Source organism: Alosa sapidissima, chromosome 15 (genome assembly GCF_018492685.1).
Source record: "Alosa sapidissima isolate fAloSap1 chromosome 15, fAloSap1.pri, whole genome shotgun sequence".
Classification (NCBI taxonomy): Eukaryota; Metazoa; Chordata; class Actinopteri; order Clupeiformes; family Clupeidae; genus Alosa; species Alosa sapidissima.
Genome location: NC_055971.1, coordinates 2,355,120 through 2,373,774, shown reverse-complemented (window position 1 = coordinate 2,373,774; position 18,655 = coordinate 2,355,120). Strand labels below are relative to the sequence as shown.

The 18,655-nt window shown below is 39.2% G+C and overlaps 1 protein-coding gene and 1 long non-coding RNA gene across 6 annotated transcripts in view; one reads left to right on the top strand and one right to left on the bottom strand.

Annotated features, from left to right (window-relative positions):
* Positions 1–3,195: 3,195 nt before the first annotated feature.
* LOC121683388 lies at positions 3,196–17,807 on the top strand. Its single transcript, XR_006022771.1, has 3 exons — positions 3,196–3,206; positions 16,374–16,376; positions 17,591–17,807. It is a non-coding gene; the product is annotated as an uncharacterized LOC121683388 (long non-coding RNA).
* The window catches only part of pds5b (PDS5 cohesin associated factor B), a 40,468-nt gene continuing 31,746 nt past the window's right edge, over positions 9,934–18,655 (bottom strand). For all 5 annotated transcript variants that reach the window (XM_042062981.1, XM_042062980.1, XM_042062984.1 and 2 more), the window contains exons 31-34: positions 15,510–15,983; positions 12,212–12,310; positions 10,934–11,054; positions 9,934–10,834 (exon numbers count right to left, since the gene is read on the bottom strand). In XM_042062981.1, the coding sequence (XP_041918915.1) occupies positions 10,799–10,834; positions 10,934–11,054; positions 12,212–12,310; positions 15,510–15,983 (730 nt within the window). In that variant the 3' untranslated portion in view covers positions 9,934–10,798. The remainder of the gene's footprint in view (positions 10,835–10,933; positions 11,055–12,211; positions 12,311–15,509; positions 15,984–18,655) is intronic.

Here is an 18,655-nt window from a genome sequence, read left to right as displayed (position 1 = left end):
ATTGGTCGAACTGGATCACATGACCACACAGTTTCCCTATCGCCTACCGTCTGCAATATTATTCCTTCAGTTTTGGGATCTTCAAAGAGTGTATTAGGCTACACTAGTCTTTTTACATTATATCTTAATAATTCGTGCAGATCTGTATCTATTAACGATTCTGTTAAGTTGTATAAGTCTATCACTATGGTTGGTTTATTTATTTATTTTTTTATTCACCCATATAGAAAAATCAAGGGGAAAAATATATTCACATGCAGCTGCCTCCAGCTTATATTGGCATAAATAGCTACAATATATTTAAACACTTGTAAAAACTAGTACAAGAATGTATTTATTTAATGTGGAACCCAAAATGGATATCTTGCATGAAAGCCCATGCTGAATATATTTAATTGCAGAAAATATAAGAAAGTGGCCAATATTGAATATTTACTCATATTTTGAAATATAAATACATGGAAATATAAATACATGGAAATATATCTATTTAACATAGTATACTTATTAAATAGATTTAACATAGATGTGCTTATACTGGAATATGTTCAAGCTGCATATATGTGGATATGTTATATTTCTGTATGTTACTGATTTCAATGTTTTTTTTCCGCCTCGTGCTCAATGTTCTGGTCGGCTAGTTCGCTTCATCGGAATAACAGGACAGAAGAGGGTGGAGAGGCTACTTTGGAGGGGGAAAAAAATACAATATGATATGTGGCGCAGCGGTGGTGGCTTCCCATATCGTATGGAGATATATTTTGAGACGGACTGGCCATTCTCCCCACAGTATGTCAATACATAATTGTCATAATATATTCTTAAGTGCTTTCTTTATTTAAACCCAATACACTATCTGATTATTTACTGTCTAAAATGCTAAAACCAAAACACTTTCTGTGGGGTCGTATTATAGAAGCTTCTTAACTCGCAAATCCTATCTGATCTGTTTGGTAACCATTGTAACTATAGAAAGTCATTATAGAACAGCAGTGGTGGACATTACTTGAGTACATTTACTCAATTACTGTACTTAAGTTGCTTTTTCATGTATCTGTACTCTACTTGAGTATTTCAATTTTGTTAAACTTTTTACTTTTACTCCAGTACATTTCCAGGCCAAATATCTTACTTTTTACTCCACTACATTTTGTGACAGCTGAAGTACAGCTGAAGTTCCTTTTGGAAAAAAGACTGTACAAAAACATGTGTAAATGTATATTTTCTATTAAGCGAGCTAGGCATCAAATAATGGTGTTGCCTAACCTATGTTATTGTCATATGCACTATTTACTGTACCTTGTTGACCCCTTTTCACAATATTGATGTTACCATAACTAGCCTCTTGACGCCATCAAGCAAATGATAGACAATCTGACACTATCAAACACAAAAGGGAACATCTTGATTTGGTCCGAAAGTGTAAAGCATTTAACAAAGAAAAATGTAGTTACTTTGAAGTATCTAAGATAAGATATCACATTAGTTTGTTTTTAGTTATTTCTACATACAACAAGTATTAGCTGATTTTGTCCTTGAATGGAGGAGAAAGGCTCAATGAATGCCTATGTCTGTGCCGAATCATTTCAACAATGCAACTGTATTAGGCATAATACATTTCAGGACTTTTACTTTTGATACTAAAGTACATTTGAAGGCAAGTACTTTTGTACTTCCACTCAAGTGGAAATGTAAAAGGAGGACTTCTACTTTTACTGGAGTAACATTTGACCATGTGTATCTCTACTTTCACTCAAGTACAGGATTTGTGTACTTCGTCCACCACTGTAGAACAGCCGCTCCTAAGTCAGTGTTCTCTTAACTTCAGATAGGAAAGGTGTATTCCAGAATTGTATGGAAGCCCATTTCCGCCAGTAAAAAAAAAAAAAAAAAGTTCATAAAAATGTTAAAAATTATGAGATAAAATATCGAAATTATGAGATAAAAAGTCATAAATAAGATAAAAAGTCAAAATTATGGATAAAACGTCATAATAATGAGATAAAAAGCGAAAATTATGAGATAGGAAAGTCGAATTTATGAAATAAAAAGTCAAAATATCCACTAGGGGGAGTAATTTTCGCCCATAGACAGTAAAAGAAAGGAAACGCCTTGTTGTGGATTAGTCACGTCTTAAGGCTATCTGAGACTAAGTTCGGTAGGGAGGATTGAAGAAAAAAGTTATAAAAACTTACCACTCTGAAACATCCTGGAACATCCTGGTCCAGTCTAGTTTGAGTATCATCGGGTCCATCTACTCTTTCAGTCTCACTCTCTGGGTCGGATTCTGGCTCAAATTGATAGGGCTGTAGGCATACTGACGCCATAACAGCTAAAGAACGTTTGACGAGCCGTGACGTCTCTGATCTGAACTGCTTTCGAGCGTTTCAGACACAGGGTACTATAACGATGTAGGCTAGGCATTAGTATAGGGAAAATAATGTTTATGAGAACACTTTGTACACATTGTAAATCAATTCAAATAAACCCAACAACATTATAAACTGTGAAAATGACCATAATAAGGCCCCTTTAATGGCTAGTCATCTTAGCTCACGAATGCTAGCCATGCTACGAGTGGAACATTATAAAACATTCATGAAAAATAAAATCAAAACAACAAATACAATTGGTTGCACTAAAGCCATGGCTCAAGGTCAAACAAAAATACAAAACCAAATAAAACATCGCCAAAACATGAGTTATGTGGATGGACATACATAATAATTGTAACAACAGATATAGGACATATACAATATAATTATAACACAACTTTTACTGACTTTTAATGTGGACTCTCTTTTGCCCAGCTTACCTGCAGCAGTTAACTTCCCTTCTGCTGCAGGACACCCACAATGTAACTACTGTACAGAATAATTACAAAATAAAAGTCTTGACCCATTTATGCAGGATGTAACATTAATTATATGGAGTACTTTTAACACTAATGGCTAGTTTGATTTGCATTGAGAGATGATGTTATGGAAAGTACCCCAACTATATATAGTCTAAATCATGCCTCTCCCGACAGTGTGATCTACTAGACTACTTGTGCTGACTACTTGCCTTAATAAAGTTCATGTTCACAGTATAGCTTAATGCGAAATTCATTGGAATTTTATTTTGACTTCTGCTGACATTGACACCCACGGATGTGTAAGGAGATATTGCTTTCGTGAACAAAATATAGGCCTAAGCGCCTATAAGTTAAAAAAAAGCCATAAACCTTTTCCCTACAGTAAAGTCTCCTAAAACATGTATTGTATTAAAATGCACACCGTTGAACATCAAAACACTAATAATAAATAGGCTAATGCCCCACGCATTATTAGCCATTTGATTATTTGTTTCAGTACAAATATTAATGCTTCGCAGTTCGCACCTTATGGTGTGCTGTATTAACCTGACCCTAGCCAGATGAATGTCGTTCCGCTTAGCTCCGCCTAGCTTCACTCACATCCATCTGGGACCTCTTCCATTGAGAGTGATTTCTCCAACCAACTTTATGGTTTAGCCAATCAGGACGCAGGGCGGGAGTTTCATAGATGTGACATATCGTAGAAGCGACTGTGAGTCTGTCATTAGCGTCACGGGTTGGCTTCGATGTGAGTGGTTGAAGTAGCACGTCAATAGATGACGGACAAGTGGCTTATTCAATCATATGCAAGCATTTTTTGATTAGGCCCAGCCTTCTGAAGCAACACTTCAATGGATCGGTTCCAGATGGATGAGTGGAGCTAGGCGGAGCGAAATTCATCTGGCTATTCACCCCTTGCAAGTGACGTCACGTTTTGTTCGTGCCACAGCAAAATAGCCTAGTGGACGGCAAGAACACGAATCAAATCAATGGGTTGTAATGGGACATATCGCACAGCTAGGAGATTATAGTGAGATTTAACCGTAGTAATGCCCTTCCACGACTGTTGGCTTATTGTTTGGAATACAACAACATCCCATGTTCTTGCATAGATATATTTTGGTTTGTTTTCTTTGTGTTTCGGGAGTATTTCAACCACAATTGCATGCTTATCTCTTCAGTGTATGAAGCACAGCAGCGGTCGCTATAGCAACCATATACTCTGAACAGGACGGCAGATAGCACTTAGGCAAAGTCTTTGGCAAGATCTGAATGTAAACAGATAATACCGTTCAAGTTTTTTTTTTAATTTCCTATTTCTTTCAATTCTTTAACTTAAGACATGTAAGAAGTAAGTTTATTCGCTGGGCAACGTACAAACTGACGAGTTACATTAGCCCTAGCACTATGAGCTACGATAAACGTTAGCTAGAATAGCTAGCTTCTAAGTGTGGCAGCTAGTTATTATTTCATGTTCTGATATGACATTCTTAACGTTTTGACTATGTTACAACTGATAAAAGCAAGACAAATAAAGTAACCAAATCGCTTTGCAATATTTTAGTGCAGAAATACTTATGGGTGTTCATTTACCATAATGTTAATTACAGTAGCCTAATGTAACGTTATCTCCCCTGTTACCACCAGTTTTAATAACTTTACATTTGCGATCATGACCCATTTCATCTAACAACACCACTGGCATCTTCTTTGACTATCAGACCCCAAACAGCAACACATTGAACTACAAAGATGTTATAGTAATGGTGTTCAGTTCATCATAATCTTTATGACATAATGTAATTTGCCGTCCGTCTCCCATCTTTTTGCCGTCCAGCATGGAGCCGTCACATTACATTACATTACATTACATTACATTACATTTGGCTGACGCTTTTTTAACCAAAGCGACTAACAACATGGTAAACAGTAAGTTTTAGAACAGTTCTCACAATTTTAGGACAGTTTAAAAAAAACACATTAGAGTACAGTAAGAATAAGTGCGTCGGTGAGTGCTGTATTTTAACAGTTACTTGTCAGTTTAACGGCTGGTGAGTGCTAGGATCAGTAAGACTTGTTGTAAGTGTTGCTATGAGAGTAGATGTTCTCTAAAGAGCTGGGTCTTCAGGAGTTTTTTGAAAGTGGAAAAGGATGTCCCTGCCCTTGTAGGAACTGGCAGTGTGTTCCACCAACGAGGAACAACAGATGAGAAAAGTTTGGATTGGCTTGAGCGTACCGGTGGTAGAGCTAGACGTCGTTCGTCAGAGGAGCGCAGCGGTCTGGAGGTAGTGTAAGTCTGTATGAGGGCATTCAAGTAGGTGGGAGCAGAACCGGAGACTACTTTGTAGGCAAGCGTTAGAGACTTGAATTTGATACGGGCCGCCATAGGTAGCCAGTGTAGCTGGATGAGCAGCGGGGTAACATGTGCCCTTTTGGGTTGGTTGTAGACCAGGCGCGCCGCCGCGTTCTGGATCATCTGAAGTGGTTTCACTGCGCAGGTTGGGAGACCTGTCAGGAGGGCATTGCAGTAGTCGAGTCGTGAGATGACTATTGCCTGAACCAGAAGTTGGGTAGCATCTTGAGTCAAGTAAGTCCTGATTTTCCGTATGTTGTAGAGTGCGAAACGGCATGACCGGGCGACTGAGGCAACATGATCTGAGAAGTTTAGTTGGTTGTCGAAAACAACTCCAAGATTTCTTGCAGTCCTGGTCGGTGAAACAGACAGGGAGTCAAATTTGATGTTGATGTCGTGGTGTATGGTAGGTTTAGCTGGGATGACCAGCAGTTCAGTCTTTGAGAGGTTCAGCTGGAGGTGGTGTGCCTTCATCCATGTAGCTATGTCTGAAAGGCAATCTGAGATCCGTGCTGAAACCAGGGGGTCGTCAGGTGGAAAGGACAGATAGAGCTGTGTGTCGTCTGCATAGCAGTGGTATGAGAAGCCGTGCGAACGGATAATCTGTCCCAAGGAGGTGGTGTAGATAGCAAAGTGGAGGGGGCCCAGCACTGAGCCCTGGGGGACCCCTGTGGTGAGATGGTGAGGTGCAGATAGCTGACCAAGCCATGATACGTTAAACGAGCGTCCTGTGAGGTAGGATTCAAACCAGGAGAGAGCAGCTCCGGAGATTCCCATGTCAGCGAGTATAGAGAGAAGGATACGGTGATTAACCGTGTTAAAGGCAGCCGATAAGTCAAGCAGAATGAGTACTGATGATCGAGCGGTCGCCCTGGCTTCTTTTAAGGCTTCTGTTACAGACAGCAGAGCCGTTTCGGTAGAGTGGCCGCTTTTGAACCCAGACTGATTTGGATCCAGAAGGTTGTTCTGTGAAAGGAAGTCAGAGACCTGTTTGGAGACTGCTCGTTCAATGCCTTTGGATAGGAAAGGCAGTAGTGAGACAGGGCGGTAGTTCTCGACTTGAGCAGGGTTGAGAGAAGCTTTCTTAAGTAACGGTGTTACCCGGGCCATTTTGAACGCTGTTGGAAATGTGCCGGAGGTTAGCGAGGCATTGATCACATGTGTGATAGCTGGAGCGATGGTCGGGCTGATGGACTGAAGTAGGCTCGTAGGTATAGGGTCCAGCGAGCATGTGGTAGGACGGCTGCATGTCAGGAGTCTGGACACTTCACTCTCGGAGAGAGGCGTGAATGCTGAAAAAGATGTTCCAGCAGTCCCTAGAGGTTGTAGGAGTGCGGTATCTGAGTCAGATGCGTTGAGTGGGCATGTAGAGAATTGACTGCTGATTGCCGCCACTTTGTTTGTAAAAAATGAGGCGAGGTTATCTGCAGTAAGGCTGGATGGAGGAGGAGGTAGCTGAGGGTTGAGTAGCGATTTGAAGGTTGAGAAAAGTTTTCGAGTGTCTGTAGCACTGTTGATTTTGTCATTGTAGAAAGCAGTTTTAGCAGCAGTGATGCTGGCTGAGAAGGAGGTCAGAAGTGTCTGGTAGTTTTTGAGGTCGTCAGCTAGTTTGGATTTGTGCCATTTCCTCTCCGCGGCTCTGAGTTTGGTGCGCTGCGATCGGAGGGTATCATTTAGCCATGGATGAGAACGTGTCTGCAAGGGGTGAATTGCCAGGTTAGTGCTGTATATGATGAGCCCAAAGGGTATCATTTAGCCATGGATGAGAACGTGTCTGCAAGGGGTGAATTGCCAGGTTAGTGCTGTATATGATGAGCCCAAACACATGGCAAAACATTGGATATGGTTATTAAATTATTTTAATACAGAACTTTGTCAGTCTGTTATTTCACATAGGTACACTTGCCAAATGTCAAACTTATCGCTGTCTGCCAACTTTGACTTCCTTCTCCAGATTGATGTGACGTCGCCATCATTTCAACGATAGCCAATAAAATGATCGGTATAAATGTTAGAATATTCATGAATCGTTTTGCGTTGACCTTTTATGGGATATTGTGGGACGACAATGGGAGGAGTATGGTGCTCGTGCACGCACGCACATTCACCGCAGGTGGGTATTTATAAGCAGTCGCCTGCGTAAAGGTGTGCGCTGCACGGTTTTATAAATCAGAATAACTTTGTGCGTACGTAGATTCTGAGTTTTGGGCGTACGCAATGTTTCAGGGAGGAATCTATGCATAGCAGTGGTGGAGGAAGTACTGAACCTCAGTACTTAAGTAAAAGTACAAATACACAGAGAAATATTTACTTTAGTAAAAGTACCACAACCCTACTTAGGCTAAGTAAAAGTAAAAAGTACCTGCTTTTAAATGTACTTTAAGTATTAAAAGTAAAAGTATTTGCATAATGATCTATTCTCTTAATATCTATATTCTAAAAGGAAAAATCAGTATGGGCTGTGGCATTTTAATTAAGCTAGTTTTAGGTTATACTCGACTAGATAGTTTTAAGTTAATGCAATTGTGCTTACCATCTGTGGCCCAGTTTACATTCTGACCTACAATTCTAGAGACTGTAATTCTGGTTATCTACTAGGGTGATCTGCTGAGTAATATCATTCAGCAAAACACGAGAGCCTGAAGTTTAACGGGGTAGACAAAGGAAACGTCGGGTGGATCGTAATGCCAATTATGCTGATTGAACAGAAAAGTTGCTGAGAAAGGTGTCTTTATGATTAAGTTCAGTTTCACTTGCGCAGACGCATAGACATTGAATGAGCGCTCACGTTACTACCCCCCAATTGTAGGCTATGCATCTTTATTTAATCACACACAATTAAGGAATATTTCCTAATCTGGAAAATGTTACGTTTTTTCCGGCCACCGGTTCATTAATAGTCTACCATTCATTTGTGCCGCAAATGATCAGACGTGTGACAGAAGCATGGGCATAGCCTGTAACTTCGCTGATCCGCGGATAGCAATCTCATCGGAGAGGAGGCCCTAACGCTGCAGATAACAGACAGAGAAAGGCACAGAACACAGTTGCATGTACAGTGTAGCCATGGGTCTGGTGAATATAGCCTACCGAATGCAGATGGCTACAAGCTCACGCTTTGCCTGGTCTAGACTAGAAGCTTATGTTTCTAAGAATGCACGTAGCGCTCCAGAATCTTTGGTAGCAACCCCCCGGTAAAACAAACGTGTTTGTCAGAGAGAGAAAAATAACTCATCATAAAATGTATCGTAAAAAGCAACGATTGTGTTGTAGAAATGTAGCGGAGTAAAAGTACAGATAATTGCTGTAAAATGTAACTAAGTAAAAGTCAAAAGTATGCACTATAAATTTTACTTAAGTAAAGTACAAATACGTGGAAAATTTACTTAAGTACAGTAACGAAGTATTTGTACTTCGTTACATTCCACCACTGATGCATAGTTTTATAAACGAGGCCCTAGGTCTTGTGAAGCTTTGTGCAAAAGTAGATCAATATAGAATGAAAAATGAGTACTTTAGACTATATCATTATTTACTAAGGTATGCTCATGTGTTTTATAAAATGCCCTGGAAACTCCCCATAGGACTTTTGGTTACCCAAAATGCATACCGACAATAAAAGCCTTACTGTGTAGCAACCTCTTGGTGTATAATCTTGGTCTCAAATGAAAGGTAACACTGAGGTTTCTTGTAGACTATTTGGATTGTATGTCAGGTGTTCTGATAGAATGACTACACAAAATATGGAATCATTACACAAAAGTCTCTATTTTTGCATTTACTTTGTTGGTTCAATGGTTGTGTATAAGATAGACTTTATACTGTACATCTGCACAACTAATATTGGATAGAACAACATGAAGATTCAATTTCTATGGATTCTTGTGAATATTTCAGTACCCAATATGTTGCATCTACTTATTGTGCTGCAGCTACACTGCAGCCAGATGTCAGGGTAGCACCAAAAGAGGGCATTTTTGATTAAAAATTAAGACATAGTATGATTAATCTGACAATGTAAACTATACAGCACTTAAATTTGCCCTGATAATTACACTTGTGTTTATATTTTGAAAATGTAACTTTTTCTGCAACACCATTAATCAGTCCTGTAAAATATTTCCTGTGATAACGGTAATGTTTCTGTGAGATGCTCTTTATAAAAATGTCTAGGGATAATAGATCAGTATTATTTGTAAGGAGCATCTAGTAAAATAAATATTTAACAGGATTGATCAATGCTTTCCTATTTTGCAACATGTATATGGTCCAAAACAGAATCTTACTTGCCAAAATAACATTCTTGCAAATGTTCAATCCATGTCAAAAACTAAACACGTTTCAAAAGAAAAAAAAAATCATTAACTACCTAACTTTTTATAATATAGTTCTTAACCATCATTTCAGTGAAACAGCCTGTGATTTGTTTTCTCTAAAAACCCGATGGAATACACCTTTACTGGTAATGGCAGGCCCCTGTCATTTAAATAAAGCATATGGAAAAAGCAAATTATAAACTTAATTTTTTTGGGAAATGTACCGCTGATTCTTTGGCAGAGTAAAAACTTAATTGTATTCTACCAAGCTTATAGAAATCAGACTCCGTTTGAAAATCAATTGGTATAAACTGCTATGAGGACAAGAATGAAATTGCAATACTAAAGCCTAAATTAAATTGCAATACTTGCATAACATGTATAATATGCTAAAAATCACACTAAAATCCATCCATTTTCTTTTATTAAAAACCCCAATAATAAAGTAATCACTAGTGGTCACACAATACAAGAATAAAACAGCGAAGGGTATTTGACTTAAGACTAACATTGACATCAGAGAATCTATGCACCAACCAACCAATGTAGTTTTATAGAATATTTATTATTTCAGTAGACTGAAAAAACAATTGGGGCAATTAATCAGCATTTTATTTAAACACAGCCAATAGTAAAACAAATGCTTTTCCACATATGATGCCTTCAACCTTCCTCAAACTGTGATAAAATCAATACTGCAATTTCACTTGATTTTATCTTAAAACTTTTCTTTCTTTTTTTAAGGGCGGAGGCACATTTGCACATGCATAATAATATGCACACAAGAGTACACAAATGAAAGGTAAAAAGAATAGGACAACATGACAGACAAATAAAAAAGAACTACAAAATGGCTTCACAGTACAGAATGACACAGAAGAAACACTTAACAGATACAGTCCGGCTAAAAGTCAATTTACTCAGACATCAGCTGGTGCAATATTTTAAAACTGAAGGAGAAAAGCTATACATTTGCCTCCCTAACCTTGTGGGGTGGAAGAGATGAAAACAGACTATTTACATTTCTTTTTAACTGGTTAAGTTTCAACAATGCAGTCGGCATACATGACATTTAAAAATGAACCACAAGTCATGGAGAGCATGTATCAGCGTGTGTCTGTGTGCATCTTTGCATGTGGCAAAAGCATACAACGAATAAGACTGCAAAATACAGCTGAAGCAGATGCATGGCTCCATTAAGTCCAAAGTCCACAGAAACATGAATGTGTCCCTCCCTCTGTCAGACCCACTTGCTGTAGCTGCTCTTGGACCTCATCTGCGTTCTCTCCGGGGGTTTTTCCGTCTAACCTGGAATAACAAAGATGGGGGCTGTTGTCAGTCTCCTTTAGGTAAACATGAGATTTGAAAAAAAAAAAAAATCATCAGTCTACAACTCAGTAGTTTTACTTTAGGGGAACTGTGCTGGTTCTCCTCCTCTTGCTCCTCCTCCTCCACATTCTCCTGTGACGTCTCCATGTCCTCGTCTGATTCGTTATCTTGGCTTACTGTACCTCTGGAGCGACCCCCACTGTCAATTAGCGAATCAAACATTTACAAAACACAAAAAGTAAATTCATTCAAAAAAGGAAGGATAGCTCAAGGGTAGGGATGTAACGATTGCGAATCAGCTAAAAAATCGAAGCAAATGTATGACTATTACAACCGCATTGCGATGCAATTTTAAAACAGAATAGGGCGTAATCTGCTTTTGATTTCACTTGTTTGACATCAGTAGGCTACGCCTTCAGTTGTTAGTTGGTTGTTGTGAAAAGGCAGCCTCTCCTTTCCACCGACACGCCTGACACCTCCTGCAACATTTGAACTGAAGATTCTGCTCCAGTTCCATTCCCAGAGTTCCCACAGAAATCCGAGATGTATCTGATCAGATTTCCAGCTTAGCATTTTAGCCTTCCCTTCAGTGGTTGGAGGCAGTGGTTCTCAAACTGTGGCATAGCACACACTGGTGTTCTTGGGTAAAAGCTAGGTAATGTCCCTAGTATGAGAAAATTACATTTCATGACTTAAAAAACTTTCAATTAATTAATGCAATGGTTTCTCTAGGCCTGGAAAATGGGATTTTACAATTCCATGACTTTTCCAGGTTTTCCATGACCATGGGAACCCTGCATTTTGTTAATCCATAGGCTACATTTTGCACCCATACACAAACATTACACTAATAGCTTTCACTTCCTGATTTGTGGTCCAGCAACAGTTTGTTCCCCAAGGAACATGAGCCGAATGGAATTGGGTGCTTTATTCCCTGATTGGGACAGGGGAAAGTGAATGATTGGTATGAGGAGTTATTGTCACCATAGTGAAACTATTGGTCATACTGCAGTGCTATCATTATTAGTATTATTATATATAATTATGTTTATATATTAACATAATTATCATTAATGGTGACATGTATGCTAATTGACGTTTCAATGTATGTTTGTGATAGATGGGTGATTCAATTGTATGCCGACCAATTGTAGATAGAAATTCACCCCATCATATTTACATATTTAGATAATTGGTGTTGACCTACACAGGTAGCACAACCAACATGTTGCAGCATGTCATAGTTTGTCTGCAGGTCATTCTGTTAATTTAAAATGAATCGTACCGAAACGTAAAATGAGTATCGTTACATCCCTACTCAAGGGTATGGGTCACGGGGAGTTTCTCTAGACATACACAGGTTTCCTGGAAGCTTGTTGGTTTTTGGGCGGCCGTCCTCGTCTCTTCTGAGGAGTAGATTCGACCGACTCTTCTGTGGTGTCAGAAGCTTCAGCTCTAAGACAAACATCATCAAAGGGTGAGCTCATGCAAAGTGACCTCTAATGCAGATGGTTGAGTATGGAGTATTACTTACACAGAACATTTACCCACAAACATTGCATCACCACATAGGGCTTACACCATGTGTTAATTCAACCGTCTCATTGAGAAGATTACCATTACCATCCTCTACCAGACCTGATTATTTTACATTATACAGTGTTAACCAACAAAACAAACAAATCTCTTGTGGATTATTTTAAATCTTGTGGATTATTTTAATAGTTGATCATGGAAAACACTCATTGGTCAATTCAGTGTCAAATCAGACTGAATCCAAGACTATGGTTGTCAAACCTTCTCAGATTTAGGGAGTCACGAATATGAATTTTTGAACAGTCGATTTAATTATAGAATATTGAATAGCTAATGCAATTATAAAGCTCGTCTCCAAAAATAACAAATAAATAAATAAATGCTCCAATGTTTTAAGTAAAGCATGTAACCAGAAGGTGCCAATAACGCACCAAAACCTAAATGCTGTACCTGTATAGTCTCTCAAACAACAGAAGAATGCATTGTAGGGCATGGAGGTGTGTATTGCTTTTAATTATGAATGTTCTATCGAACGTATTTTTATTGATATTGATTACATGTCTATTGCGATACATATCGCTATCGTTTAATCACCCAGCCCTATGCTCAATAATAACAATTTTAACACACGCATAAATACTCAGCCTTTCGTGCACGTAGTCTATTGACATTGACTGATACACTGCCCTCTGGTGGACAGAACATATAGAACTTAAGTTTGATACCAATATTGGTCTTACTGAAGACATTTAATGGTTAAAATATTATATTCGAATATATTCAAATTTTAATATTAATAAACAAACGAACTTCGAATATCAGGGTTTCCCACAGCACTTTGCAGTCAAGGCGGCCGCCTTGGCAAAACAAGCCTGCCGCCTTAACTACGTCGTCAAAAAAAACAAAAAAAAACGTGTTACTTTGTCCTGTTTTTTCCCTTTCATTCCAAACTGTGACCAACGCTAATCTCCCTTCTCCGCAGAACGCTTTAAAAAATAAGAAACGTGTGATGAATCGAAAAATAATCAGATTTTATAATATTAACATATGTTATATGCCTCCGAATCAGAGCTAGTGAGCGGAGCTGAGCGGTGCAAATATCTCGCTCCTCGTTCTCAAGAATCAGTCAAATCGCGAACAGCCACAGCTCCGTTTAATTGTCAGGTGTGATGAAATGCGTTCATATTTCACTTTTTATGTCATAAACGTTGCAGGCCTATGGAAAGATTTAGTGGTAGGGTTGTCCAATGATCAAGTTGTTGCTTCAATTTGTGTTTTAATTGATGCGACGCACCGATGCTGGGTTCATCCGTTTGGCGCAAGTTTAAAATATTTAGCCGACTATGTGATTTGTCATTTTCGTTCTTTTGGCAATTAATCCCGACTGATCCCTTTAGTTAACGTTGCCAAGCTTGTTTGTTGTTGCAGTATCAGTGTTGGAGTCTTTTAAAATAAATGTTCTGAGTGAAATATATTGCCGTTGCTCTTAGTTCTTTGGTACTGGGGAGCTAAATTGACCTGATGCGAATTTGACTGGAGAAGCGGCCGAGTAAACAGCCACCTGCTCTCAGCACAGTGTTGACTTGCGCGTCTAATCGGACTGACAATAGACGGGCCTAGGCCCGTCCAGGCCCATCCGTGCCTACGCGTATGCTTTCTAAATTATTTAGCTAACTCCATCCCCATCAACAAACGAAATTTAACGGTCTTGGTTTTATTAGTGGGCATGCCTCAGACTCGTTGTGTGAGCGGTATGGGAGTGGAACAGGGCGGCCACTCCGGCCTCGAAAATAAAAAGCGCTCCGCGCTCAAATTCCATCCATATTACACAAAACTATAAAATGATCTAAACTTCATTCACTTTCGGTGTATAGATACAGCCTGCATGAAGATAAGCATTAATGGTCCAATAGTAAAACAGTGCAATTACCAAAGGGCCCTTGAAATGATCTTTTTAAAGCCAAGGAGGATGGCTTGTAACAATGCTAGTTGTCAGCTCTGCCATTAGTAGTGACTGATCACATTTGCACATTTTGCACTTCTTTTGCACTTGTTCTATAGTTTGTAATAGTCTTTGTTAAAATTGCACAAATTACACAAATATATTGAAATATTTGTATACTGTTGTATAGTTTGTTTGGTGTTGTTATTTTGTTCTCTGTTAACTGTTATTTTGAGAAGCTGGTTATTTATTTATAATGTAGTGTTTAATAAATAATTGTTAAATATACAGAGTCTGGCACAAACAAGACGCCAACACCCACACCCCCCCACCGACGGCAACCGATACAAGACCCCCCCCCCCCGCTCGGATGGCAACCGATACCAGACCCAGTTCCATGGGGTAATCTCTTCTACCACCTCAAAACAAAACATGTCACTGAACACCAGCATTGCCAAGCTTTTTCTTTGTTAAAGTATCTGCAGCTAGTGTACTTGAATTTGAGTTATCTGCAACATTGCGTCATGTACCCTGGCACTACAGACATTAATGACACATTGTTGAGTGACAAAACATTATTAAACTGAGAAATTTTACAAATACAGAAATGAATACTGATTTCTGTGTTAGAATATGTCTGTGCAAAACCAAAGTCCTTATAGACCCTTTCAACAATAAAAACAAAAACAATGCTTGAACGTTCTATTTGGGTCCCAATCTACTTCCTCTGCATTAAGATAACATATGGAATGTTAAAAAGTAAGTCTTGTGGGGCCAACTATTATGCTGATAATGGAACTCTTGAAAGGAAGACCCCCCACTTGGCAGCCATCTTGGTAATGCATTTCAGGCAGTTATTTTGGGAAGCTATTTTCCTATTCAAATGACATAATATTGACATAAAGTACATTGGGCGAAATCTGTGTTTAAATAATAGTGTCTGCTAAATAAGTAAATGTAAATATAAAAAAGACAAAATTGTGGTTGGTTACTTACATTAAAGGAAGGGGCGGGATGTGTGCAGACAACTGCCATATTTGTGTTATGCACTAACCCCACACATTTCTATGGTGGATTCTTTGAGTGTTGTCTCTCCTCATAAGAAAGTTTTTGTTTAAACAGAACCCCGTTTTAGAAGTGACATGATTACAGAACAAGTGTGTTTTAGTGACCAACCTTGTTACAGTTCGGCGGCCTCCTCTGCCTCGTCCTACTTTAGGCTTCACCTCCATGTTCTCACTGCCTGCGTCTTCATCCTCCTCCTCCTCCTCTTCCTGCTCCTCCTCTGCTTCCTCCTCAGGGGGTGGGGCCGATTTCTTGCGCCCCTTCCGATTCTTGGTGGGAGCCTCCTCTTTGGGGATGGTGGATTTGGGTGGCCGTCCCCTGCGCCCTCTCTTGGGTGGGCTGTTCTGCTCATCCTCCATCTCCATGGTAGTGTCGGCAAGGCTGCTGTCCTCTGCCCAGGCCTCATCTGGTTCCTCACTGACAGTAGGGGCCTTCTTACGGCCTCGCTTAGGCTTGGAATCTTGAACTTTGTCGTCTGGAGTGGTGGCAATCCCACGCTTACGCCCTCTGGGTTTTTCACTTTCAGCCAGACTCTTCATGGTAATGTCCTCATTCTCACTGTGGTCTACATCTGTGGTGTCCAATCTGGCAACATTTCACATGGCAAGATCATTGTTAGTTTATCTAATTTTTCACTTACAAAAATGTGTACACATTCATCATGATGACTATAAAAGAATGACGACATTTGTGCATCATGACGACTGTAAAAAACATCTTTCACTAGAATTACAAGAGGTCCTGTCGTGTAGGATAATTTGTCCATTGAGTCTTACTTAGCATTAAACTAGACATACCACAAAGCTGTAGGTAATAAATTACTCAGGATACCATCAGAGCTCCTCAAAGCAGATCAAATTGTCATCTGTAAGTTCTGAATTATGTTCAGGATCATTCTTAATTGGCTGCCATCAATTATTTTGTTGTGGCAATGCTATGAACACATCCGTAAGTCACATCACTTAGTAGCACAAGCAGGTTGGATAAAACAACAACTGAAGTGGCCTCATAAAATTTTTAAAATATGTACCAAAACAAAAAAACTATAAAATATGGTCCAGATAATATGGTAGTCTATGATTAGACTGTTTGTTTTTTTATTTTATGGTTTACCATCTCATCCAGTAGCAGCCGCTCTAAACGTATTGTAGCGTAGGCCCATGACCAAATCCAACCAATAATGGCCAATAGCCACCCTGTTTCGAAAATGGAAGGTAACGCACAGAACTCTGGAGATATTCTGGAAATATTTTGGATTCTACACCGTAGATGGTAAAGTAACCGTTAAAGATAGGGTAGTTTGCCGACTTTGCAAAAAACAGTTTACTTAGGCAACCTCGACATCCAATCTTTGTGCTCACCTGTCGAGTTAACATCCAAATGAGTTGGAAAATGTATTAAATATGGTTATGTAAATGCAAGTTCTACACACTTTGTCACAAAAAATGGCCTGCACTATGCCTAAAACACGCGTGCATAGTCCGTTGTTTGTCTCCTAAATATTCTTCACCCATTATCCAGACATGCATGAAAATATTTATAGTTAAGAACAAAATTATTTATACCCCTAGCAAATATTGATGCAATGTTGATTTTCTCTTGACCAATATGTTTGTTCTGACTGAAAATGACACTGCCACATGCCAAAAGGTTGTAAGACAATGTAAAAACATGGAATCAAAAAAATTATAATTTTTTTACTTTTTTAACATTTTTATGAAAAATGGCATGTCCAAAATTATTCATACCCTTTTTTACAGGGGGGGGGGACAGTGACGACTGCGTAGCATGCAAGAATACCCCTAAGAAAACTTTGAGAACCTGTGGCCTAAAACAATATGATTGCATGCAGGTTGCATGTTAGATCTGAAGTGAGATGTGTCGCGATGGTCTGTCATTTTTAAAGTGGGTCCCCAGAAAAAAAGTTTGGGAAACACTGGTCTAGCCAGTTACATTAGTTGAGTTTCCCAAGAGAAAGTCAAAAGCTTAAGTACCTTTCAAACCTATGCTGTAAATCTAAGCAGACCAAGAGGACATCTCAGCTATTTTCTTTGATGTTTAAGAGCGAACATTAAAGGTTACAGAATAGAAACAAATGCGTTAGCTTATGGCTAATATATATGAGAAATTCCATAGAGATGCTGACTGTTAGCATATTCAATAAAAGATACTTTATTGATCCCCTAGGGTAGGGCTATTGAATTAGTTTGTAATGGGGGCCAGTTCATAAAAAGCATCACAACTGAGGGGCCGGAGAAATGCGGCTTGAAATATGAGTAATCACATTACAGCTGTAGATACAATGAAGTACAACAGCAGCAATATGGGTGTTCAAATGTTGTATTCTGTACATGCATAACATCATCTTTAACTGGTTTTTGATGGCTAATATACACTGCTCAAAATAAATAAGGGAACACTTTTTCATAGGAGTATAGCATCAAGTCTATCAAACTGGTAAGCTATTGGTCTGGCCAGTTACGTAACAGAGGAGGTTGTGAATCAGTTTCACCTGCTTTGGGGCCAATCTCAATTCTCTATTTTACCCCTCCCCCCTTAGTTTTGCACGTGCACGTGAGACGAAGGGCTATCTCAATTCTCATTTCGATCGAGGGGTAGGGATAAGGGCAAGGGGTAGATACCCCTTAAAACCAAGCAAGATCGGGAGCTTACTTGAAACCGAGGGGTAAGAGAAATACCCAACATACACCGCTCACACCGGAAAAAATGATTGATTCACCGACACCGATAGATTCATTGACATGAAATGTTGGCAATGAGGATTATAAAATTAAAATGGTAACCGTTTTATGTTGCATTCAATCTTGTGACCATTGAAGGTCCTGTTCTTCATGAGGAAGTTTTCAAAAATCGCTGATCTGTGAATGTTAACAGCACATCATTATTTGCGGGAATGTCTCACATTTTACATATTTCCATGTCTGATATACCCCACGAATTGGCAGCATACCATGTCAGAAATGTAAAGTCCAACAGCAGCTAAATTCGCTGAACTTTTTTACCGCTCGTCTGATATGAATGCTGCATAGGCCTACTGCTGCCGACTCCTCGCATAGGCCAAGGCTATTACAGCTATCGATTGCTTCTGATGTCAAGTAACGACCATTTGGATATTATTGTAAAATATCGAAGGCGTTGTGGGATGTTTACATAGCGAACTACATGTTTATTTTGTCCCCCATCCCTGTTTCATTTACCTGGACCAGGAGGTAGGCTACGAACGAACATAGGCACGT